General features: G+C 44.5%; 1 protein-coding gene across 1 annotated transcript; it reads right to left on the bottom strand.

Moving 5' to 3' along the window:
• Positions 1–2,106: 2,106 nt before the first annotated feature.
• On the bottom strand, positions 2,107–3,518 carry TCIM (transcriptional and immune response regulator). Its single transcript, XM_040994245.1, has one exon. It carries the CDS (start codon positions 3,329–3,331, stop codon positions 3,011–3,013), a length of 321 nt encoding a protein of 106 aa, XP_040850179.1. The 5' UTR covers positions 3,332–3,518; the 3' UTR covers positions 2,107–3,010.
• Between the last annotated feature and the right edge of the window lie 21,137 nt (positions 3,519–24,655).

The raw sequence follows: 24,655 nt of genomic DNA, 5'->3' as shown, positions 1-24,655 counted from the left end.
TCAATGCCCCAGAGGACTAGAAAGGGCTTGGATTGGGCCCCATCTTCCAAAGTGTTACTGTTATTTAAACTGCAGTTGTGAACAGTAACACCTAAGAAACCTCTAACAGGACTAAAATTCTTAAATGATGACCCTTTGTCCAGGTACTTTAAGTGCTAAACAAATAGACAAATGCATACATCAGACAACAGTTGCTTCTCAGTGGGCTCACCCTCCTATATTTCTCACCAAAAACTTGTAGCCATGAAGTCCAGCTTACTGGGACTACGTTAGTTGTGTGGTCCTGGCCAAGCTTCTTTATCCTTCAGAGATTCAGTTCTCACGTTCTTTCTCTGGTTTTGTGTCATGGTAATGATTAAGTGACTTAATATACCAAAAGCCATCTTCCTTTCCCTGGTTCACTTGTCAGATAGCCACAATGGTTGGGTTGGGCTAAGCCGAAGCCAGAGCCCAGATCTTCATCTGGGTCTCTCCTGTGGGTGATTGGGTCTCAAGTGCTAGGGTCATCCTCCATTGCTTGCTTAGGCGTATTGACAGAGTTAGATTGACAGGGAATAGCTGGGACTCTATCCTGTGCTCTTGTACAGCATGCTGGTATCCCAAGCAAATGGCTCATCAGCACCACACCACAGTCAGAGCCCGGCCCCCATTTCTTCTATTTCAGTGAATTCCCTGGAGATGTATTTGGCCAAACCTTTACTGTAGATGGAATTCTGAACTAAACTGATACTTCCTGTTCCTACGATGTTTCTTTTCATTTCATGTTAAATAATACATGTGGGTTGAAACTGAAGTCACCTGTTTTCAATCATACTGATTCTACTTTTTGCTCTATACATAGGGTAAAGCTACCACATTTATAGTAATCAGCAGGAAGAGATTTGATTCTCCATGTTATGGTGGGCTGGATCTTATTCACCTATCACTTTTGTTCTCATGTTATGGTCTTGTGATCAGAAAATACTGTGTTGCCACAAAGCAATTTAATTAATATGTTAACATGTGGAAAGAGGGTAAGCTACATGTTGTGTATTATTGGAAGCAATAGAGGCAGAATAAATAATGAAAAGTATGATAGATCCAACCCTGAACTACTTCCATCATCTGAAATGTACTTTAGACCTTGGTTAGAAATTCAGATTTTTTTTTTCCCCCACTAATGAGCCTGGGTGTGGGAGGAAGCTAATTCCTAGAATTGCAGAGGACACTGAGCCAGTTCAGTGTCCAAGGGTGGGGAAAGAAAGTCGCAGAGCAATGGCTCGCTCCACAACGTCCCCCATGATGTGAGCAAGCCGCCCAAGTTCTTCGTCTGTGATATCAGTGGACCGCCTGCAAACTTGATGGGAAACCTAGATACCCCTTCCAGAAAAGCACACGTGCACGTGTGCGCGCACACGCACACACACACACACACACACATACACACTCCTTGTTGATCCACAGCATTCACAAACGCTTGCTGGGAGTGCTTTTGCTCATCTTTAGTAAATGAGATGTGAGGATAGATTTCGTCATCCTTGGGTTTTCTCGTTCAGAGCTGAGTATCACAACCCTGACTCACAACCACACCCGGGGAGCTCAGAGAGTTCTCTTTTTGGGCTTTACTTGCTCAGCACTTTTAAGAACTTCTGCTGATGTGCGTGGGAAGTTTTATTTTAGGAGGAAATAAGCAGAGATACTAATGTCATTCCCATGTTTGTTCCTATTAAAGAGAAATCCTCATTGCCATTCATTCTCTAGGCCCAAAGCGTATGGTTCGGGGGAGAAAGAAATGGACATGTTTGCCTAGCTACTGTAGGAAAACTTTGAGCAGTCTGAAGAACCCTGTCAATGCTCACCCATCATATATGAGCACCCATGTCGTTGGATACACAAGTCGATCTGTGAACTTCCGTGTCTATGTCTTATATTTTAAAGTTGGGGCCGGGAAATGTCCTTGATGCTACACGGAGCAATTTCTTCTAAAAGAGTTTCAAAACTCACAAAATGCAGTTCTTAAATCCTTTTTCGACCCTAGAGCTGAACCTTTAGGGAAGTTTACCATCAAAAATTTTTCCATCTTTATATTCTCATTTGAGACCAAGTACCACAGACCGAGAACAGACACATTTATCATGATTTATTGTGGCTGCATATCAGTTGCCAGGTGTAGTAAACTATAGACAGCAGAGAATCCTCAGAAACTATTTTATATATCATATTCACTTGCTAATGCTTACTACAATAATTGTAGCAAATTTAATTAGAATATATTTTAGCATTAGTCAAAAGATTAAGAAAACATTCTTTTTTTCTCAGTGCTTTGGGTTTGTAGAGAATCCCATTAGTTTAACTTTTATGCAACCTGCTTTGATATGTATTAAAATATATATATCTCCTCGACAAACCAGAAGGTGGCGTTGGCTTTCCTGAGCTGCTGAGCCTAATACAACTCCTTGCACTGTAACTTAACGCCCAGGTGGTACATTTTTCAGGCATTGTACTAAATGCAAATAAATAATCAATGACATAGTTTTTAAAGTGGCAACATGTGGAACATTCAGGTAAAAAAAAAATCAGAAAAACAATTTACACTTATTCTCTCCCCCACATCCCGCCCCTTACCCAGTTTGGTTTTAAAAACAAAACAAAACTAAAGAAACAGTTTGAATGTAGGTCCTAGTGCCTGGCGAGGCGACCCTGGCTTCACGCCTTCCCCTGCCGAGGGTCATTTTCAGGGTCCCCCGCATCTGTGCAGACTCCTCTCCCAGCGTCAGTCCTTGCCTGCTGGGAGGGCCTTCGGAGCGGCTGGCCCCAGCATGGTGCTCTCCCCTGCAGCAGCACAGGGCGTGGAACTGGTCCGAGTCTCTGTCATCCAGGTTCTCCCGTCCCTTTCCGTCCTCAGGAGACCCGCTGGAAGGGCAAGCCAGCCGGCCCCAGAGGCTGCATCGTCGGTTAGGGGCTCACAAACTCACTGGGTCTCTCAGGTGTCCGGCTCTTGGATAAGCGTCGGTCGGCATCCTCCGGGCCCTCAGTGCACCTTGATGGAGTATTTCCGTAGTTTCAGGAACTGGAGCAGCTTGTCTTTGGTCCTCTTCTTCAGGGCCATCAGGGCCCGCGTCTTCTCCTCCAGGTCCTGATCGATGGCGAAGATGATCTTGGCTCTCTCCTCGGCTTTCTTGTCTCCCGAGTTCCTGAAGAGCCTCTGCAGCGACTCCTGGTCTATGTTTTCGAAGATGTTGCCCACAGCCTTCTTGCGGGAGGCCGTGTCGAAGTGGTAGCCGTGGATGGAGGGGCTCACTCGCAGTGAAGTGGACATGGCGGTGGCTGCGTGGCTCCGCTTCGCTTTCATCGACGTGGGGCTCTTCGGAAATTCAGCTCCCGGGCTGTCCAGAGAGCCTGTGCCGGCTCCGTCCCGGGACAGGCTATTTAAAGTCTGAGCAGTGAACCTCCCTGCAGGCTCAGATTACACGCCGGTGACATCAGAGTGATCTCAGGAGGGACCGGCAGGGGAAGATTTTTAACAGTTGAGCTGCCAAGGCCCTTTTCTGGGATAACTGCTACTAAAAGCTGTGTCCCAGGAGACGACCCTGGCAGAGCTGTGGTCCTCTGACTCCCCTCCATGCATGCCTGTGGTGGTGGGACGGAGCAGACTGGAGGCGTTCTTTGGAAAGAGAACCGAAACCAGGGAACTACAAAGCTAAGACACAACTGGGTAGTTCAGGCTTTCAAAGAGGGGCGGGGGTTCTACTAGCTACAAGGAAGTGTTTAATTCCTGGAGAAGTTGTTAAAGTGAACCACAGGATATCTGGCAGCCAGGTTTCAGTGAATGAGAAAAAGCTTAATTATTGGCAAGGAGTGTTTGGAACCTATCAGCAGGTTCTGGACTGGGAGTTTATCTGACAAGACAATGCCTGGAACTTGCACCTTTAGACACTGCGAGTCTGTCATCACCAAAAACAATCGCAATTGAACAGTAATTATTATAACAGTGGGCAGGACTCCCTCAGGCTGGCACATACATCAAGCACAAGGGCGATCGCAACGGGGAGGAGGAAATGCAATCAGGTGTGTTAAGTACACAATGCACAAGGGCAACCAGTTGACCTTTTGTTTTAGAATTTGTTTTGGAATTATCTGTCCTTGGAAGAATTAAAAAGTATACTTCCTGCCTGCCACCAGAACCAGCCACTGTGTCCCCATAGATTCCTTGGTCGCCAGCTTCCAAGGGCCCCAGCAGCTTCCTCGAATCTGCACAGAGCTCAAGCCAGCTTCACGTCCAGGCTGCACTGGCAGGACCAGCACTGTAACACAGCATGTTAAACCACAGCTAGCAGCGCTGGTATTCCCTGTCACAGCATGGGGCTTTGCAGGTAGGGAAAGGGACACACAAAGGAGCCCGGTGAGGGGGAGGGGTCATCCAGGGACTTTGAAGGAGTTATAGAAAGGTTTAGGTAGAGAGCTAGAGGTAAGAAAGTGCAGGTTAAAAGTTAACAAAGTGCTCCAAGCAATGCGATGCCGCCCACCAGTGAGACCAGCAAACCATACTGGGGAGCTAGTTGAGTTCTGACATCCTGCCAGAGAGCGTGGGAAGTCAGCAGACTTGGGTCTAAGTACTTGGTCCCCGACACGCAGATCTTGGTGGAACTCTGGGCTCTTGGCTTTGACCTGGCCCTACCTGGGGCTGTTGCAGCCATCTGGGAATTGATCCAGTAGTTGGAAAATGGATCTCTGTCTTCTCTCTCTCTCTCTCTCTCTCTCTCTCTCTCTCTCTCTCTCTCCTTCCCTCCGTTTCTTCGTCTCTCTAATCCAGCCTGTCAAATAAGTGAATAAATATATTTTTACCAAGAAAACAAAGTACGGCTTTTGTTTCTTCTCATCTAGCCAAGTCAGATCTGGACAAAAGGAGAGAGTAGGGGAGTATATCCCAGAAAACTGCGTTGGAGACTCTTCAGTGAATTTCTTTTAAAAGATGTATTCACTTCTTTTGAAAATCAGAATTACAGAGAGAGAAGGAAGGAGAGAGACAAGGATGTTTACCAGCAGATTCACTCCCGAGACTGGGCTATCTTCCGCTATCTTTCCCAAACTGCATCAGGAGTGGATTGGCTGTGGCACTGACTAGCACCTGTATGGAATGCCAGTGTTGCAGGCAACGGCTTTACCTGCCATTCCACAACACTGACCCCCTCAACATTTTTCTTGCAATTTTCATTTCATTTACTTTCATATTACTCGAAAGGCAGAGAGACAGAGAAAGATTTTTTTTATCTGTTGGTTCACTCATCAGACACTTAGGACAGTTGAGGTTGAGTCCGGCTGAAACCAGGAGCCTGGAGTTGCACCCAAGTCTCACGTGGGTGCCAGAGACCCAAGTATTGGAGACATCACTGCTCCCTTCCAGGCTGCCCGTTATCAGAGAGCTGGGATTGCAAACCGTGCTGGGTCCCCAATGCAGGCACTCTGACATAGAATGCAGATTTCTAGCGGTGTTAACCACTGCACCAAAAGTCTACCTCCAGAAAAGATTTCTTCAAAACCTACTACTAGCTGCAAGACTGCTGACACTGGGATTCAGCAAAGCAGACCACTCAAACGCAACAGAACAAAAGAACCTGCCCTTTCGGAGAGCAGCTGGCACCCTACTAGGAGCTAGGCTATAGAAAGCTATGTACTGATAATATGTTGATGGGGTAATCCATACAAGGGGCAAAAAAGAGGGGACAGGCTGTGTCTGAGCTTCTGGGCTTTGTTCTCGGTCGTAGCTTTGACTCTGAGAGAGGTCAACTTTGGAGAGTTGGAAGCTGAGAAATGGTGTGATTTTTCTTATAATTTTAATTTTGTATAGCTTATTTATCTGAAAGAGAGACAGCGGAAGAGGAAGAAAGCCACACCTACACATACATAGAATGAATGAAAGAAAAGGAAAGAAAGAGAGGAGGGGGGATCTTCTTTCTGCTCATTCATCCCCCCAAGTGTCTGCGTTGGCTGGAGCTGGGCTTCTCAGGTGCGTTGCAGGGTCCCAAGCCATCAACCATCACACCCACTGTTTCATTAGACATAGTCACAAAGAGTTGAATCAGAAATGGAGCATCCAGGATGGAAACCTGTGCTCCCACGAGACACGTGAGCATCTTGAGCAGTATATAAACACCCTATCTCCCAGCCCCACCCCTACTGACAGATGAAGTGTGACTGTCACTTCTTAGCAGAAAGTAGCTGCCAGCTCTGATGATGGAGGGAGGGACCGCAAAACTCAAGTGGGCAGCTTCGAGAGCTAGAGACCAGAATCAATCATTTTAAGATAATTTTTTACAAACTCAGCAGAAGAAGGAGAGACAAAAAGATCTTCCATTTGGTGATTTATGCCCCAAATGACCGCAACAGTCAAGGCCACACAGAGGTCAGGCAAAAGCCAGGAACCAGGAACTTCATCCAAGTCTCCCAGGGGAAGACAAAGGCCCAAACACTCAGGCCACCTTCTGCTCTTTTTCCCAGGCTGTGAGCAGGGATCTGGATCAGAAGTGGAGCAGCCAGCCCTTGAACCACTACCCATGTGAGTTGCTGGTGTTCCAATCTGCAGTCTTAGCCACTCCACCACAACCGCACACCTAAGTAACCTTTCTTGGAAAAAAAAAATCAATCAGAAGGAACACGTCTCTGCAGACCCAATTTAGACTTCTGACACCCTAACCTGTAAGATGGGAAATGGGTGGGGTTTTTGGTTACAGCTGCAATGGAAACCAACATGCCCTTCACTGCCCCCTGCTGTGACCACACAGCTTGAACCCAGACTACCTGATTCCAAAGCCTTCAAGCCCTGGACTTCACTGCCTTCAAAGCAGCTGCCAGCTCTGCTTCCAAAAGTCTGAATAATATTTTGACGTGACATTGAACAGTGCTCCCGAAGGCCTGCCTAAAAGCATTCAGATGAATCTGAGAGATTAAGGAGTTTCAAAATTGTTTAGAGGACAAGAGTATCCACAAGGGAAGCAGTGTGGGTCTTGCTTCCCAGCAGTGGGATGCAGCCTGAGGGGGAGAGTTTGCCCGTGCCCTTTGCCAAAGGTGACTCCGTTAGTTTTGGGAAAAGCCTCTTCCTGCAGACACCTGCTCTCTCCTTTCCTGGCACACATGATGTGGGCGATGCAATCTGAAGCATTGTTGGCTAGAGTCCACACGTTGTGTATGGACGTCTTCCAGGGCCGTGCTCCTTGCAAGTAAAGACAGGTGTCCGTGGAGATTATGGGAAGCAGCTGGCCAGTGTGCTGGCTTCTTGCATCAGTTCCCAGGGTACGCGCATCGGCAGCCGCGTGTGTGTTAGCAACGCAGGTCCTGGGCTGCTTGTGTTCTGGAGGAGGTGTGACCAACGAAAGGAAGAGTAGAAAGTGAACCTTTCCTAAGCACCTAGTAAAACTGAGTGTTTCCCATTTAATACCTAAATTATTCTTCATACAATTACTAGGAGTAGATGTTATTGAAGAATCTTTATTTTGACCAGAATCAAGGAATCAGGCTCAAAATAAATAAACATGGCCACAGTAAGTGCTGAAAACTGCATTGATGTTAAGATTTTTTTTTCTCTCCAAAATTTCCTGTGGGAAGTTTACTGCCCCTTTGTTGGATGACTTAGCTCCTCCTGCCAGGTTTATCTTTTTTTTTAAATGAAAACTTTTGATATAGAGTGATTCACAGCATTTGTGCTTGCTAGGGGCTGTGGTACATGGTGCGTATCCAATGATTAGTTACCAAATTACTAAGGGAAAAAATTTAAGTACACAAAAAAACGACTTCAATGGTGTCTTTATGCACCAGCGCTGCTCCCTAGCAATTTCCTGGATCTGGATAGAGCATGGAAGCCGGCCACCTGCAATTTGTACCCTCAACTTCCCATGGAATGAGCCCTGGACATTGGTGTCTCACAAGAATGCCACGGTATGCTGCAATTTACAAGCACTTTCATGTACATCGTCTCCTTTGGCTTTCAAAACACTGCTAGCGTGATCCTCACCTTGCAGGAGAGAAAGCTAGTTTCCCAGTATCCTGCAGTGCCAATATAGGCCACGGTTGATCCTAGAGTTCTCATTTGATGATTCTAAATCTTGGTATCTCCAGTCCTTGAAAAATGTCTCGATTTCAACATTGTCATCTTCATTTCAATGCACTACAAAGTAATATTATTAATTTACACATGTCCTGTAGTTTGACAAATCCAGCTGAAAGTTTCTCCACTCATGTTCATGACCTGCTCTGTGCTAGATAAAGTACTGTATCCTTAAGGAGGGATGTGTTTGTGGAAGATGCTGGCTAAAGGAAAATTGAGATTTTATGCAAATAAGCAAATACAGAATCATGCAAAGAATTCCCGGGGCTGGCACTGTGGAGTAGCATGCTAAGCCTCTGCTTACAGCATCTGCGTCCACTGTGGGATTTCTCATCCAGTTCCCTGCTGATGGCCTGAGAAAGTAGTTGGAGGATAGCCCAAGTTCTTAGGCTCCTGAACTCACATGGGAGACCCGGAAGAAGCTTCTGGCTGCAGGCTTGGAGCTGCCTGGCTCTGGTCATGTAGCCATTTGGTGAGTGAGCCAGTAGATGGCAGAGATCTCTATGTCTTTCTCTCTTCCTTTCAAATAAAAATAATAATTATTACATTTATTTATTTATTTATTTATTTATTTATTTATTTATTTATTTATTTTTAGAAAGTCAGACATACTGAAAGGAGAGACAGAGAGGAAGATCCTCTCTGATTCGCTTCCCAAGCGCTCAGAACAGCTGGAGCTAAGCTGATCCGAAGCCAGGAGCCAGGAGCCTCCTCCGAGTCTCCCACGCACGTGCAGGGTCCCAAAGCTCTGGATTGTCCTCAACTACTTTTCCAGGCCACAAGCAGGGAGCTGGATGGGAAATGAGGCTGCTGGGATGTGAACCAGTGCCCATGTGGGATCCTGGTGCATGCAAGGCACAGACTCTAGCCTCTAGGCTACCACACCGGGCCCAAAATAATTGATCTTTATTTTAAAAATGCAGCTGTTGAGCGGTCAAAAACAACAGTTAAGTAAAGCATGGTTGTTGCATGGTTGTTTCTACGAGTCGGCAGATTGTCCTAAGGAAACTCGCTGTGCGATGGGGTGAAGCCTTGCACAAGGTGGTGGAAGTGGTTAGACTGTGGAAAGAGGCGGAGAATAAATCTGAAAGGCCTGGCAGTCAGCCCCGTGTCAGTCTGGAGCTCAGAGGAAAAAAAAAAAAAAAAAAAACCTCAGGTGTGGTTTTAACTCCGGATTCCTTTCCTCTAAAACTCACCTGGAAAGGACCTTAGGTTTGCCCAACTTAGGTGAAGATCCAGAACGTAAAGCGATGCTTGGGTAAGGGAGGCTGGTAAGTGACAGCTCCAGAAAGGCTTTGCGTGAACAGAATGCTTCGCATTGGGGCCCAGGGAGGACTGGAGGACGCTGAGCTGGTGAGTAGCCACGCTGTGTCTTTCCATTGTGTGTCCGAAGCCTTCCCTTGTTCTGCTGAAGGAGCAGTCACCGCTCCTTGGGCACAACTTTACGATATTCCACATTTTCCTGCAAAACCAATTCTAGAGTTCCATTGCTTCTACTTCTGTGGTTAATCTCTCTTTTTCAAACGAATCAACACACTTTTTTTTTTTGTTCAGTAAACTTTGCTAAATATATTTTCAATCTTTAATAATTGTCAAAAAGGAAGGGTAGTAGTTTTATTTAGAAATTTTAATTATAATGCTTAGTTTGAATCATAGAGAGGAAATAATAATAAATTCTGAAGCAATACAAAATTTAAAAATAAAAAAAAAACACCCAAAACTTGTGGAAATGTGCATTCAAAGCCTTTCATCAAAATGTGAGGGGAAAAAAAATCCACAACTTTATTGAAGAGAATTACAGCCAAACCCATTTTTAAAAAGTGTTTTCTTTGAAGTGATGCTTTTGCATATGAAATAAAACAGCTGTCTTTGCTTTAACCATCAGTCTATATTTGAAATGTTTCCTTAAAAAAGAAACTCAAGATAAGCTGTTCCTTTTTAACATTTTAATTAGCTGCTCAGATTCAGATATTGAGCCCTTGTTATTTATAGCTCCTTCAAAAAAGAACACAGTCGTGAGCACAAACTAACATGTTTTTCTCGGGAAGGGAGCACAAGATATTTGCATGTATTTATAGTAGCGTTGTGTGGTTTACAATCCAGACAAAAGTCAAAGTCTTGCTGAATGCCGCTGCTGGTTCCCACCCGCTCAGCGGCTGCCTCTGCCTGAACTTGGTGATGCTGGGAGGTTTCAGTCTTCCTGGATGAAAGTACTGGGGGCAGGGAGAACTAGCAGGACCTTCCTAAACCTGGGAGGGGCTCGGAGAAATTCAATCCGAAAGCTCTGGAATGCTCCCTGGGGTGGAGAAGCCCCAGGCCAGCCACCTCTCAGCTTCCCTGCTGGAAGGCTTACTAGCAGGGGAAGAAAGTGAAGCTGGTGTGAAAAGTGCCTGGCCCTAGGGCATCAGGCTCTGGGGAGATGACTTTCGACTTTGTAAAATTCAACGAAGATTTAATGAGAGCGCAAGCAGTGCGGGCCTTTGAGCTTAGTTAAGTGAATCACCACCGGTTAGGTGTAATGTACAGTCTGCGATTAGTGGAAACACATGTAATTATAGTCTCACTTTGCTTATGATCTACAGCCCACGTGATCAAATTACCCACATATCAAAAGCGTAACCATTTTGTTTCAGTTATTATACACCGGAGAAACAGTGGTTCTTCAAAAAGTTCAAGGAAGAATGGAAGACAGTGGTTAAGACTGGCCTGTGTCCCAACTTGCAGGACCTGGGTTCAGTTCCCGGCTCTGGATGCTAACACAGAGCCTGGGGGGTAGAGGTGATGGATCCAGTGGTTGGGTTCCTACAATCCTTTGGGGTTCATGTCTCCAGCTTCCGGTTGCTCAGCCCAGCTGCTGTGAACCCCTGGAGAGTGAACCAGCACACGGCCACTCCATCACTCTCCTTATTTTCTGCCTCTTACTCAACATTAAAAACATTTTTTTTTTGTAAAGTCCATGAAGAGAAAATGGAATGAAAAGTTAATTTTGGTACAAAAAGTGAACTCCATCTGTATCAGACTTGCAAAACCTCATGAAAAAGGCGTGTTATATGAAAGCTATGTATGCATAGATTTCAAATATTTGTACCATTTATCATTTAGTTCTATTTTCCAAGGACTTTCGGGGTACACTCATGTAAGCATGCATATACATATACCAATATTTTTATTTATATATATTCATATAAAGTATGTATTATGTCTGAAACACAAATTTTAAAAGGAAATATGTAAGGGTCCAGTGCAGTAGCCCAGAGGCTAAACAGTTGCATTGAATGTGCCAGGATCCCATGTGGGTGCCAGATTGTGTCCTGGCTGCTCCACTTCCCATCCAGCTCCCTACTTGTGTCCTGGGAGAGTGGTAGGGGATGGCTCAAAGCCTTAGGACCTTGCACTCATGTGTGAAACCCAGAGGACGTTCCTGGCTCTTGGCTTTGGATCAGCTCAACTCTGGCCATTGTGGACACTTGGAGAGTGAACCAGTGGTGGGAAGATCTTTGTGTCTGTATTTCCTTGTTTCTGTAAATGTGCCTTTCCAATAAAAATAAATAAATCCAAAAACAAAGGAGGGGGGAAGAAATATACAAACTTACCATCTGTGTGCCTTGTTCTGTCTTCCTTTCTGTTGTATTCTAGGCTCTTGCTGTTTAACAACAACTGCTTATAACTGACCTCTCGGCTCACCAGCGAGCAGAGCCAGCCACAGCCGTAACCAGCAGCCTGAAAACGCTTGCTCAGGACAGCGCCCGTGCTCTGAGCATGGCTGAGTGGAGTCGATGACCCTTATTTTCCATAGGCTGTTGGCTGCTCTTGCTGATAGAGCCGTGGGTAAGACCTTCCACCCGACTTGATAATCCAATACTTGGATGTGGCTCCAAACAGTTCTAGAACTGCAACATTTTACACAATGCTGATGTCTGCTTCCTCTGACTGGCGGAAGAAATGGGCTCAGCCTCCTGGCCAGTCACACTTACTGGAGCCGTGGCTGGCTTCACATGCCCAAATCACAGTGCGAGTCCTGCGAGCTGTTTGTCTCACCTGCAAGCCGTGGCAGGACACCGAGTTCTGGCCTGCCCTTGTGTCCGGCAGCAGACCTGTGGCAGAGGGCACTGCAGTTCTTGGCCAGCCTGCTGGGGCCCTGCAGCTGGCTCCCAGCCCGGCAGGAGGTGCGGTTCCCAGCCGACCTCCCTCTCCACCCCAATCATCTGTGAAGCTCATCACTCCCCAGCCCTGCCTGCTTCTGTGGCTTTCAAATTGCTGGAGTTTTCAGGAGAAAAATTCTTGCTGTGCAAACCCAGAATCTGGCTGCTGGAGTGTCTTCTCCTTCCTTCCTCTTACTCCTCCTGGCAGCACGTCCCGGATAGAGACATTTTATAAAAACAAGCAAAACAAACAAACAAAAAATGTTGACAGCCCTAGAAGCCAGTGAAACTGCGAAGGGCTCCACCTGATCACACCACCTGAGTAATAGGCATTTTGGCAATGGCCTTGTGGTTAGACCCTACCCTTCCTGTTGAAACTGAATACCATGACCTCTGCACCTGAGCTTTTCAGAGATGCCCAGGACTGCCAGGGCAGGCCTCCTGCTCGCCTCCTGCCCACATGATGGTCATTTTAAGGGGACCATGCTGAATGCACTCATTTCCTGTGCTTCAGTCTTCTTACAGGGATTCCTCCAATTATTTTTATTTTCAGGGTGGCAGGCAATGTGTGTGTGTGTGGAGTGTGTGTGACGGGGGGATTTAGTTCTTTGTTTTATGGGAGAGACAGGCTGGAGAACAGTTCATCTGTAAGGTTACCATGTAAAATTGAAGCGTAGGTCGTTGCTGACCAGGAAAAAATAACCAGCAGTCTGGGTAGCAGGGAGAAGAATGGGTGGGGGAGGAGATAGGTTTCACAAACTGTCTCTTGGCGTATTTTATGCACTTTGCAGATTGTCTCTGGAGTCCTGACCGCTTGGTCAGGTATTTGTGCAAACTGGGGTTCAGTCAGGAAATGGGACACAAGGTCCTGGGTTTTGTTTCAGTCTGCCAGAGTCCCCATCCAACACAGATCCACACAGTGAGCCCTGGGCAGACTCCTGTCTTTCCCTCCATCTTCCCCTCATGTCTGCTTCTGGGGTGTGCACCCAGTCATTCTTACAGCTCGTGATGGAGCTCTCCAGAAAACAAAGATGTAGGGGAGCCAAGTGATTCCACAGGGTGTGGGATGCTTGTCCCGGTTCCCTATGACCTCAAGCCTTCACACTACAAACACACACGTGTGTGGGATGTGTGTAAGATGGCTCAATGTACACTAACAGTCTTCCAGCTGTTAGACTCGAGGGAAGAGAGAGGGAATGAGCTCTATAGCAGAGAAGAAAGATATAAGTGGAGCAGAAAAGGGAGCAACATTGCACTCTGCATGAAAAGTTAAGGAGGATTTGCAAAAATGACCAAAACATATTTTAGCTCTTTGCCGGGGACTTTGTATCCCAGCACTGGATTGATCTCCGCTGAGGAACCTGTGTGGTCTGTACTTTCTTCCCTTCTGCCTGACCTAGTTCATCAGTAGTTAATAGTCCCCACCCTGGGCTATGCATCCCCGCCCTCTTTCATCTCTCCCACCTGAGTGAATTCCATAGATGGATTCCGCACATACCTTCTACCCTCATATTACACACTACTATGATTTTTTCACCCAAACTGCTATAAAAGTTTCTTTGTCATTCTTACACCCAATGTTCAGAACGTTACTGGCCAAGTGTTGAACCTTTTCCCCGAATCCAATCCTTCAGCAGCTTTGCACTAAGTAAAATTAAATCTGAGCATCCCCTGTTAGCTCACACAACCCCACTCGTGCTTTGATTCATAGATCCAAACGGATTTCCAAAAGTTCACAGAAAGCAGAATGAAAAGATTGGTTATGTTGGTGCAAAAATAATTTTGCAATTCTTGTCAACAAGAATGGAGAAGCATATTCTGAACACGTTTTCTTGTACCAAGACGAACTGCGTTTTCCAGGAGTCTTTGCAGCACCTTGATGCTTTTGGCCTTACCAGATACTCCTTTTCTTTCTCCTCCCCCCACGCCTTCCTCTCTGAGTCTCTCTCACCTTCCCTCACCCTGGTCTCAACTCCTTTAGGACGATCACAATGTCCTCGGCATGGAGTTATTTTTCCCTCCGGCCTGCGTTTTGCTTTCATTTTTTTTTTTTTTTTCTCATCAATCATATCCTAGCTCTAACCTCCCTTTTCCTTAGAGGGCTTATTCTAACACTGAGCATGGGTTGTACTGTATCCACCCAAACGATATGTTGATACCATAGCCCCGAACCATAGCGCCTACTTCCTTCTTTGGAAATAGAATCTTGCTAAATATCGTCAAGTAGAGATAAACCCAAGGCAAGTCCAGGAAATCCAGGGATTTCCAGTAACTGCAAGAAGCCGGAAAGAAAGATGCTCTCCTGGATTCTACAGAAAGAGTGGTCCGACCTCTGACCTCCCATCCTGGGAGGGAAGGCAGCTGTGCCATTCCCCCAGCAGCCCCAAGAAACCAATGCGGAATTCAAAGGTTTCTCTCAATTGATTTTCTAATCCATAGTTCTATTTTAGTGTATCCATTGTATGTATCAAGCCCTGAAATAATTTCTATAGCCTTATATACAGGGAGACTACAAAGAGCTCATGAAAAACATGCATTGTCCCTCACTTTCACGTTTTGAAATGTTCAGAGTATTGTCATATATTCCAAATCCACACATGCATAATACGTGTCCCCATATATGTTTATATAGCATACATATGTATTTAAAAGCACAGGTTATCCGTCTAATTCACCTACCCTCTAAAAGAAAGCCTATGTATATTGTTGTTATTTAAATATCTGATGAATGGGACCCGGCGTGGTAGCCTGGTGGCTACAGCCCTCACCTTGCATGCACTGGGATCGCATACAGACACCAGTTCTAATGCCAGCGGCCCTGCTTCCCATCCTGCTCCCTGCTTGTGGCCTGGGAATGCAGTGGAAGACGACCCAAAGCCTTCGGACCCTTTATGCACATGGAAGCTTCAGATCGATCCAGATCCAACCATTGCAGACACGTGGGGAATGAATCAGGGGACGGTAGATCTTTCACTCCATCTCTCCTCTTCTTTGTATATATGGCTTTCCAATAAAAAGTAAATAAACCTTTTAAAAATTCTGATGAATAAATATGTGAGCTCAATGTGTTCAGTAAGGGGATTCAACTCAGGTAATCTCTGAACAAAGTGTTTTATCATAAATATTGTACTTTCTTTCCAAAAGACATCCAGGGTAGCACAAAATATTATTTCTAGACTTCATTTGAGAAATGTAATTCTGTCAGCAGCAAGCTCAAATTCTCTCCCATTCAGTTAATCTCCCAAAAGGATGGAGAGCTATAAACATAGGATTCTTTCATCAGAGGAAGGTAATAAATGTTTCAATGTAATTCTATAGTGAAGGTCTGGATGAAACACTGGTTAAACCAAAACACATCGAGAAGGCCAATTAAATTGATGTAACATTTCAGGCCAGAAGACCCCATTATGTGCTTTTCTCTGCCCCCATCAGCTTAGAAGCATGAAATCCCCCCAGATGGCTCTCAAAGCATAACCTGAGTTTTGAACCTGCATTTAGGCTCTGCTAGGATGGGTGTGGCAGTTTCTGGTGTAATTGGTCTCATCATCTGCTTCATGACCTTTGAACTGCTGTCCCTGTTACTTCTGTACATGTTGATTATCTTAGATGAGTCCTGGGACAGAAACAACAGTACAAGAAATTGAGGGTTCAACAATCAAAAACCTACAGTTTTTTCCCCCCAAAATCGAATGCATAATTGTAGATGAGTAATCTGCATTTTCTTGTATAACACATCATTTTTTCATATCGTTTGTTTTCTTTTAAAAATTGTCATAAAAGTACGGGGTTGGCATTGTGGCATAGCAAGGAAAGCCACTGCTTTCGACGCTGGCATTCCCTGTGTGTGCAGGTTTGTATCCTGGCTGCTCTGCTTCCACTCCAGCTCCCCGTTAATGGCCTGGGATAATCAGTGGAAGATGGTCCAAGTACGTGAGACCCCGGCATCCGTATAGGAAATGAATACAAAGCTCCTGGCTCCCAGCTTCGGCCTGGCCCAGTGTTGACCATTGAGGTATTGTGGGGGGTGAAAGAGTGAATGGAAGATTTCTCTTTTTCTCTCATTGTGTAACTCTTATTTTCAAAGTAAATACATAACTTTACAAATAAATAAATAAGTATAAATTTATCATAAAGTAACAGGGATTTGTAAGAATAATTTAGTAAACACAAGAGAATCCCAAAATGGAAAATTGGCCACAGAACTATTAACCTGATATAAGAATACTGATATGTTTTCTCTCGGCTGTTTCTGCTTGTATGTTTATGCAAATACTTGGACATAGCTATAGATATCCTCGTCAAAGATTGAGAGCTTTTGAATGTAACTTCTGTATCATGCTTTCTTCTTCTTCTTCTTTTGGTTTCATGCCTTCTTTGGCGGCTAAGTAAACATTGGTTTCTTTCACTCATCTTTTGGTGAATTTTTTGGACTGGAACTTTAAATGGTTGTCCGACATTTCGTTCCGTGGACACACTTCACATGCACTCTGCTGCTGAAAACTCTAGGTGGTTACCATTTTATAAATGCCATTTTCCTAAATGTTGTCATCCATACCCTTTGTTTACGTGTGATTGTTTCCCCAAGGGACAATTCTTATGCCAGGAGGCTTCAAAAAGTTGACGGAAAAGCAGGTGTGATATCAAATCTCAAGACACACTCATTACTGTAACCAAAACAACATGGCACTGGCATAAATTCCAACACATAGAACAATGGAAGAGACGCTAAAAGGAAATCCACCAGTCTATTTCCAACCGATCTGTCCCAATGGCACCAAAACGTATACTGAAAACAGGACCGTCTCTTTGGCTCGTGATGCTGGAAAGATGAGATACTTGTACACAGATGATTGCATGGTTTTTTCTGGATAAAACCTCAACAGCACAGGCAAAAAAAGCAAACTAGACAAATGGGGTGGTGTCAAACTAAGACGCTTCTGCCGAACAACGGAAACAATCAGCATTGTAAAGGGCCATTCTACAGAATGGGAGAAAACAGTTACAAATTATTTACCTGACAAGGGATTCATGTTCAGAAGACAGAAGGAACTGCTAACCTTCAACAACGGTGAAGCAAACAATTCAGTTTTTAAAAATGGGAAAGAGGGACCCGGCGGCGTGGCCTAGCAACTAAAGTCCTCACCTTGAACACGCTGGGATCCCATATGGGTGCCAGTTCTAATCCCGGCAGCTCCACTTCCCATCCAGCTCCCTGCTTGTGGCCTAGGAAAGCAGTGGAAGACAGCCCCAGGCCTTGGCACCCTGCACCCGTGTGGGAGACCCGGAAGAGGTTCCTGGATCCTGGCTTTGGATCGGCACAGTACCGGCCGTTGCGGCTCACTTGGGGAGTGAATCACCAAATGGAAGATCTTCCTCTCTGTCTCTCGTCCTCTCTGTATATCTGACTTTATAATAAAAAATAAATACATCTTTATAAAAAAAGAAAAAGAAAATGGGAGAGAGGAGAAATACGAAAAGTCACATGAACCTGAGAAAAGGCTCAGCAGTAACTATGTTTCTGGAAAATGCAAACCAACTAACTCCATGAACAAACTCCTTTTAAGTAGTGAGGGGACAAAAACACAGAAAGCAACGTTTCAGTGCAGCCAGGCCCAAGCCAACCATGTTTGGATTTGATGCACCTGGAGCCTGAGTTTGCGTTCATCTCAGCACCACGCTCCAAATTCCAAGATCTGAATCAGAAATGTCCTTTCCTTTTCTACAAGAAACTACTCTGTTCTGTGGTTGAATATCTTACTCCGCTGGCTTCCTGGAGAAGGTTAGGATTTCACAGCCTTTATTTGCTTTAATGTGGACATACGATGCTTCTGCTAGGATAATGATGGCAAAGCCATCTGTGGGTCTTCTCTAAAGCGTGTTAGGGCTGATCCCATGACACAAAATCCACACCTGCAAATCTCTGGCTTAGGCTGAGGGTGTGGACGCTAGAGAGGAGATCTTTATGTTAGTTGGGTGAGTTTATGAGCAGGGGTCTTAAAAACTTTTGAAGTTTTATCAAGAAGCCTTACAGACACACTTTTGATTTTTTTTTTCCTTATGGTGATGCTAGTTCTTGCTTTGAGAATCTTTTGCCATCTACAAAACTAAAAAGCAGCTTTTTTTTTCAAGTCTATGAAGCACCAAAACCTTAACGTTTCTTTCAAACTCTGCTTAAACACAGATGTGCTGTTTTACTGAAGCTCATCTCTGTCTGTTGGTATTTTAACATGTTTACCTAAAACAAACTAACAGGCAATTTCAAACCTCTTGTGAGGAATCTCCTGAGCAAACACTTGTACTTCATTTTGTGTATACTTTTTCATTTTTAAAAAGGATTTAACTCTGCTTGAAAAGCAGGGGGGACAGATAGGATGGGAGAGAGGCAGAGAGAGTGAGAGAGAGAAAATAGAGAGAGAGAGAGAGAGATCTTTATTCAGTGATTCACTTCCCAGATAGCCACAACTAGCCGATCTGGACAGACAGAAGCCAGAAACAGCGAGCTTCATTCATCCAGGTCTTCCCTACGGGTGTCCCTGCCAGCCTCTCCTTCGGGATTTTTAAAATTTTTCAAGTTGTTACAGACCACAGTTTTGGAAAGTTTTCTCCTATGTAGCACAGATTTCTCTTTATTCATTGTTAAATAACAGTTTCCTTTAAGGTTATTATCATCAAGGTCATTCTTGTTTTTCTCCCACTCCACAGTCCCAAAGAGAATGACCCCTGACTCACGGCAGTGTCTAACTTCCTCACAGCAACTTAGAGACCACATAGAACAACTCAGATCTGAGATCAGGCACGCGGAACAGTTAAGAATGGTGCTATGAACTAAAATCTTTATTAATCAGAATACACTGATGTGTAGAACGTGGTGAAGAAATCTGAGGAAGGGGCCAGCATTGTGGTGCAGTGGGAGAAATTACTGCTTACAACAAAGACATCCCATCACAGGTTGCTGGTTCGGGTTCCCACTACGCCATCCCAGCTCTTCTGAAAGTCCAAGGACTTGGGTGCCTGCCACCCAAGTGGGGGACCCAGATAAAATTCCTGACTCCCCGATTTGGCCTGACCCAAACCTGATTGTTGCAGCCATTTGGAGGAGTGATCCAGCATATAGACTATCTCCTTTTCTCTCTTCCTTTTAAAATAGATCCTGTTTTGAAAGGCATCTGTAGAACTCTCTGGATGCAGTGATGGGAGTAAATTCTCCTGTTGGTCAGCAGAACCAGTAGCTGGTTTGGAAAGCAAGGGCTGCATATGATGGGAGAGCGGGGACCCACTGGAGCTACTGGGATAACAAATTGTTCAGACTGCAATCAATCTCCATCACCACTTGTGGTCTTGGCGACACCAGTCATGTTTGAGATGACATCCTTTCCTGCAGTTACACTCCTCCCCCTGATGAGGAGTCACAGTTGCAAGGGAAGCTGCACTTGCTCCCGTGCTGTAGATCCAGCTGCTGGGCTCCGCAACAGGTAAGTGATGGGCCAGTCATGCCGTGGAATCTGGTGTTGCGTATTCAGATTGGGACGGCCACTGTGTCACTTCCACTTGCACAAGGCAGACCAGCGGGGGGAGATGGGTCCTTACATGATGCAGCTGAAGGCAGTCAGAGAACACGCCTGACCTGAAACTGATTTCTGGAATCCTCATTCACACAGGAGCGTTTCTTATGAGCACATACTCAGAGCATGTGAGATCTTCTATCAGTTGGACCTCCGCTAACGGGGCAAGAAGAGATGCGTGGCTTATGAATTTTTAGTTTTTGCTTCAGTTACGCGAAGTAATTTTTGTCAGTGTTTCTTGGCTTGATCGCAGCTTCCTTTCTATCATTGCTTTTTAAAAAGCATTTTGATCATAATTTCCATTATTCTTTGAAGATCACGCTTTAAAAGATTGATCTATTTATTTGAAAGAGTCGGAGAAGGTGTGTGTGGGGGGTGCTGCAGTGACGATGCATGAAGACAGAAAGATCTTCCATCTTTGGGTTCATTCCTCAAATGATTGCTATGGCTTGTGTTGGGCGAGGCCAAAGGCAGGAGCCAGGGTCTTTATCAGGGTCTCCCTGGGGCCCCGGAACTTGCTCTCCGTGTTCTGTTGCTTTCCCAGGTGCATTAGCAGGAAGCTGCACCGGAAGTGAAGCAACCATAATCCCAACAGCGCTTCCACATGATCCCAGTGTCACAGGTGGTAACTTAACCTGCTATGCCACAAGGCGGGCCCTAATGCAATAAGCTAATATGTAATTCTATAGGCCGGCTCAAACAACTTCGAGATGTATGTTGAACGTGAGTATTGTACATCAATGCGACATTTTTGCAGCTGCTGCAAAGATTTCTAATTTCATCTTTATTCTGTCTCATTGATGCTTCTGTTTACTTTGGTTGGCTTTATGTCCTTTTGTTTTGGTTTTTCCTTGCTTTTCATGTTGTGACTTAAGCTGAGTCCTTAGAATCATGGAGGAAATTCTGGGTTAATTTAGATGCTGATATATGGTTTTCTAGGGAAGCAAAATCTAAAGCCCCACATCATGCAGGGAACCCTGCATCCAGTGGGACAGACTGAGTATCGGCAGAAGGATGTACTCCCCCACACACATACACTAGAACACCAGAAACCGGAGACTTCCTTTTTTGCCAACCAATCGGCAGCTTTTCCTTCTCTTGTACGAGTGAAATTAATCTCATTGTGAAAAACCAGGATGAAAACAGTATGATGGATTTTAGATTCTCATTTGGAATGAACAGTGTGATCCATCCCATAAATTCAGTGTCATCTCCTGAGTCCCCAATAGTGCAGTACACAGCGAGATGAATTGCTGACACCTTTAAATAAATTAGAGTTTTGACAATCTTGGAACAAAGCTCAAACTTGCGACATTTTCCCGAGTTTTCACAAGGCAACAGGAAACAACTCTCAGTTGAAGCACACACACACAAAAGGAATCACAAAACCACACAAGGCCTTGATTTGTTTTTTTTTTAAATACAATCACTTATTTCAGGGTATTTTTGCATAAGGCCCAGAAACTGAACGCTGGTGCCACACGCCCCTAGACACATGGCACCACACATTTTCACAAGGAGGTCTCTGTCTCATGCCTGTGTGCAGGCAGTCCTGCTTTCAGGCATCGAGATTCCCTGGACAAGAAGCAAAACAGGAAGGCAGTCAGGAAAAGAACACTCTCCTCTCTTGCCCCCTCCATCTTTCTTTTCCACTGGAAGTGCACCTCTGCATGCTGTCAGCAATCATTCAGTTCTTGCCTGAAGAGCAGCTTCGCATAGACAATGGCTCGAAAATTGAACTTGATGAAAAGCTTTGCAGGCTTGCAGGCTCCGAGATCATCTAAGAGAGAACAAAATTACATATTCCAGTTCTTATACATATTATCTTATACATATTATATATATATATATATACACACACATATATATGATTTCCTATTGGAGGGAATTTCACTTCCTAAATCAATTATATAATAGATTAAATATTACATATATATGTATATGTATACACACAAACATATATATGTGTAAAATATATAATATATACATTATATATTATATCTTTATTATACAGTACATAATATATACTATTATATGTATTATAATATATTATAATTATATTACATTGTACATTATATATTATAATATATAATATTATATATTATGTTATATATATTTATTATACATATTATATACACAGAGGTCAATCATGGCTTGATTCCAGCAGCACAACGCATTAGATCATGGAGCCATGAAATCAAAGACAGCAACACTCTATGTACTCTGGTTCAACTGTGGAAGTGGCCATGGTTGACCGGGACAGAATGTTCCCAGGGAACAGACTGTGTAAAGGACCTTTCTTTGTAGCATGAAGCACGAAAACAGAATGTCACTTGGTTAAACCTCAGTTGGGAAAGTGTTTCAGGCAACACAGGTTTTGCCACTAGCATGTCCATTTCTGCAAACAACCTCAGAATACCAATCAAAGCTTTAAGAACAAATGTTGAGCCTGGTGTCCTAGTTGCTAAAGCCTTCACCTTAAAAGCACCAGGATCCTGTATGAGTGCCAGTTCTAATCCTGACAGTCCTACTTCCCATCCAGCTCCCTGCTTGTCAACTGGGAAAGCAGTCAAGAACAGCCCAAAGCCTTGGGACCCTGCTGCAGCATGGGAGACCCGGAAGAAGCTCAGAGCTCCTGGCTTCAGATCGGCTCAGCTATGGCTTTTGTGACCACTTGTGGAGTGAACCATTGGAGGAAAGATCTTCCTCTCTCTCTCTCGTCTCTGTATATCTGCCTTTCCAATAAAAAAATTAAAATATTAAAAAAGAACAAATGCTGAGCTGATTGATACATTCACAGTATGGAATCTGTGAATCATGATTAAGCATATTGCATCAGTAGGCACATTGAGACCCCTTAAACTGAATCCAATTGGCTGTTCTGCATTCTTGATTGCACCTGCTAAGCATTCACATAGGGACAAGAGAAAACAACTATTTCTAGGAAGTGTTTTTCCCACGTCAGGAATGATGGGTGAGTGGCTTGGCCCTTTGACCCTACAATGAGGACTCTGCACGCCTTTTCACTTTAAGACCTATTAGCATAAACGAAGGAGAGAAATGATGACTTGACTTGTGAGAACAGAAGTGAAGTCTCTGGAGCAAAATCGCACACAGTGAAATTTCCGTGATGGTTGGAGTGTCCTTGGGAAGGTGTGAAATGTTAGATACCATTTCTTTCATCTTTTCATAATTTATCTGAATGTTGGAGAGTCAGAGAGAAATTGTTCCTTCGCTCTTTCTCACCTCAATGCTGAAATGCCCAGGACTGGGCCCGACCGTAGCAGGAAGCCTGAAACTCCATCCAGGGCTCCACAGGAGTAACAGAGGCCCTCTGGGGCCATCCTCTGCTTCCTTCCTAGGCACATTAGTAGGGTACCAGATCAGAAGTGCAGCATCCAGAGCTCAAATCAGGGCTTGCAACAGTAGTTGATGTCCCAGCTGCCTGATGCACTCACTGTGTCATAGTGTTGGTCCCTAAAACCCATTTCTGAAAAAGAAACAATTGCCATTTTCCTGGCAATAACTGCAAGAAAATGAAAGTTTCCTATTGGAGGTAGTTTCACTTCCCAAATCCTTGCTGGTCTCCCACCTGGGTAGCAGTGACCCTCTTGGGTCATTTTTTCACTTTCTAAGAGGGCTGATCCTAACATCATGTTCTCCCAAGGATTAACGTCCAGAAAATATCATCCACTTAAAAAAATCAACACTTAAAAAAACCCAGCAAATCCACTTAAGAAATAAAAGGATCTCAGTAGGCATTTCTGGAAAGAAGAAATACAAATGGCCAACATGTACATGAAAAGGCCCAACATCGCCAGTCATCAGCAAAATTCAAATCAAATCTACCAACAGGTGCTACCTCACCTCTCTCAAATGGCTAAAATCCAGACCACGGAGAGTAAGAAGCGCAGGTGAAAATGTGGGGAGATGGAGGCCACCACACCATGTTGGCAGGAACACGAGCCAGCACATCCACTGTGGAAAACAGGGTGCAGATTTTTTCAAAACTTGGAAGTGGAATCGGCATATGATCCAAAATCCCACTTCTGGACACATATCCAAAAGACATGAGCGGAAAGACTCAGAGAGGTACCTGCTGCACCATGCTCATGGCAGTGCTGCTCACAACAGCCAGAATGCAGAATCCACCAAGCTATCCATCATCAGATGGATGGACCAAGTTCATGCGATGTAAATGACAGTGACTATTTGCATCAAAATGGCAGAACTACAGGACATCAGATGGCAACAAGAAGGACACAGAAAGACAAATAACACATACTGTCTTATGTGTGGAGTCTGAATTAAGGGAATAAAGGGAAAAAAAAAAGAGAAAGAAAGTGATGCCTGTATCTTTATTGCTGCAGATACAGTTTTGTAAGTTTTTGTTAAACCGGTGGTTAAGAATGTGATACTGGGCCTGGCACGGTAACCTAGTGACTGGAGTCCTCACCTTGTATGTACCAGGATTCCATATGGGCACTGGCTTGTATCCGGGCAGCTCCACTTCCCATCCAGCTCCCTGCTTGTGGCCTGGGAAAGCAGTGGAGGACAGCCCAAAGCCTTGGGACCCTGCACCCATGTGGGAGATCCAGAAGAGACCCCTGGCTCCTGGCTTTGGATCGGCACAGCTGGCCATTGCCACCACTTAGGGAATGATCCAGCAGATGGAAGATATTCCCCTCTGTCTCTCCTTCTCTGTAAATCTGCTTTTCCAAAAAAAAAAAAAAATTAAATATAACAAAGAATATATCTTTTAAAAATAATATGGTACTATTGTAATTTCAATGATTTGAGTTTAATATTTACTACGTATGGTGAAATGTAATTATTTTTAGGCGTTGTTTATACTCCTGTTAAAAGGCCTT

Source organism: Ochotona curzoniae, unplaced genomic scaffold, assembly GCF_017591425.1.
Source record: "Ochotona curzoniae isolate NIBS_2020 unplaced genomic scaffold, NIBS_Ocur_1.0 contig_899, whole genome shotgun sequence".
In the NCBI taxonomy this organism is placed as follows: Eukaryota; Metazoa; Chordata; class Mammalia; order Lagomorpha; family Ochotonidae; genus Ochotona; species Ochotona curzoniae.
This window is presented reverse-complemented; position numbering and strand designations above follow the sequence as displayed.

Coding starts and splice junctions, on each gene's coding strand:
- TCIM (XM_040994245.1), bottom strand. CDS start 3,331: ATGAAAGCGAAGCGGAGCCACGCAGCCACCGCCATGTCCACTTCACTG.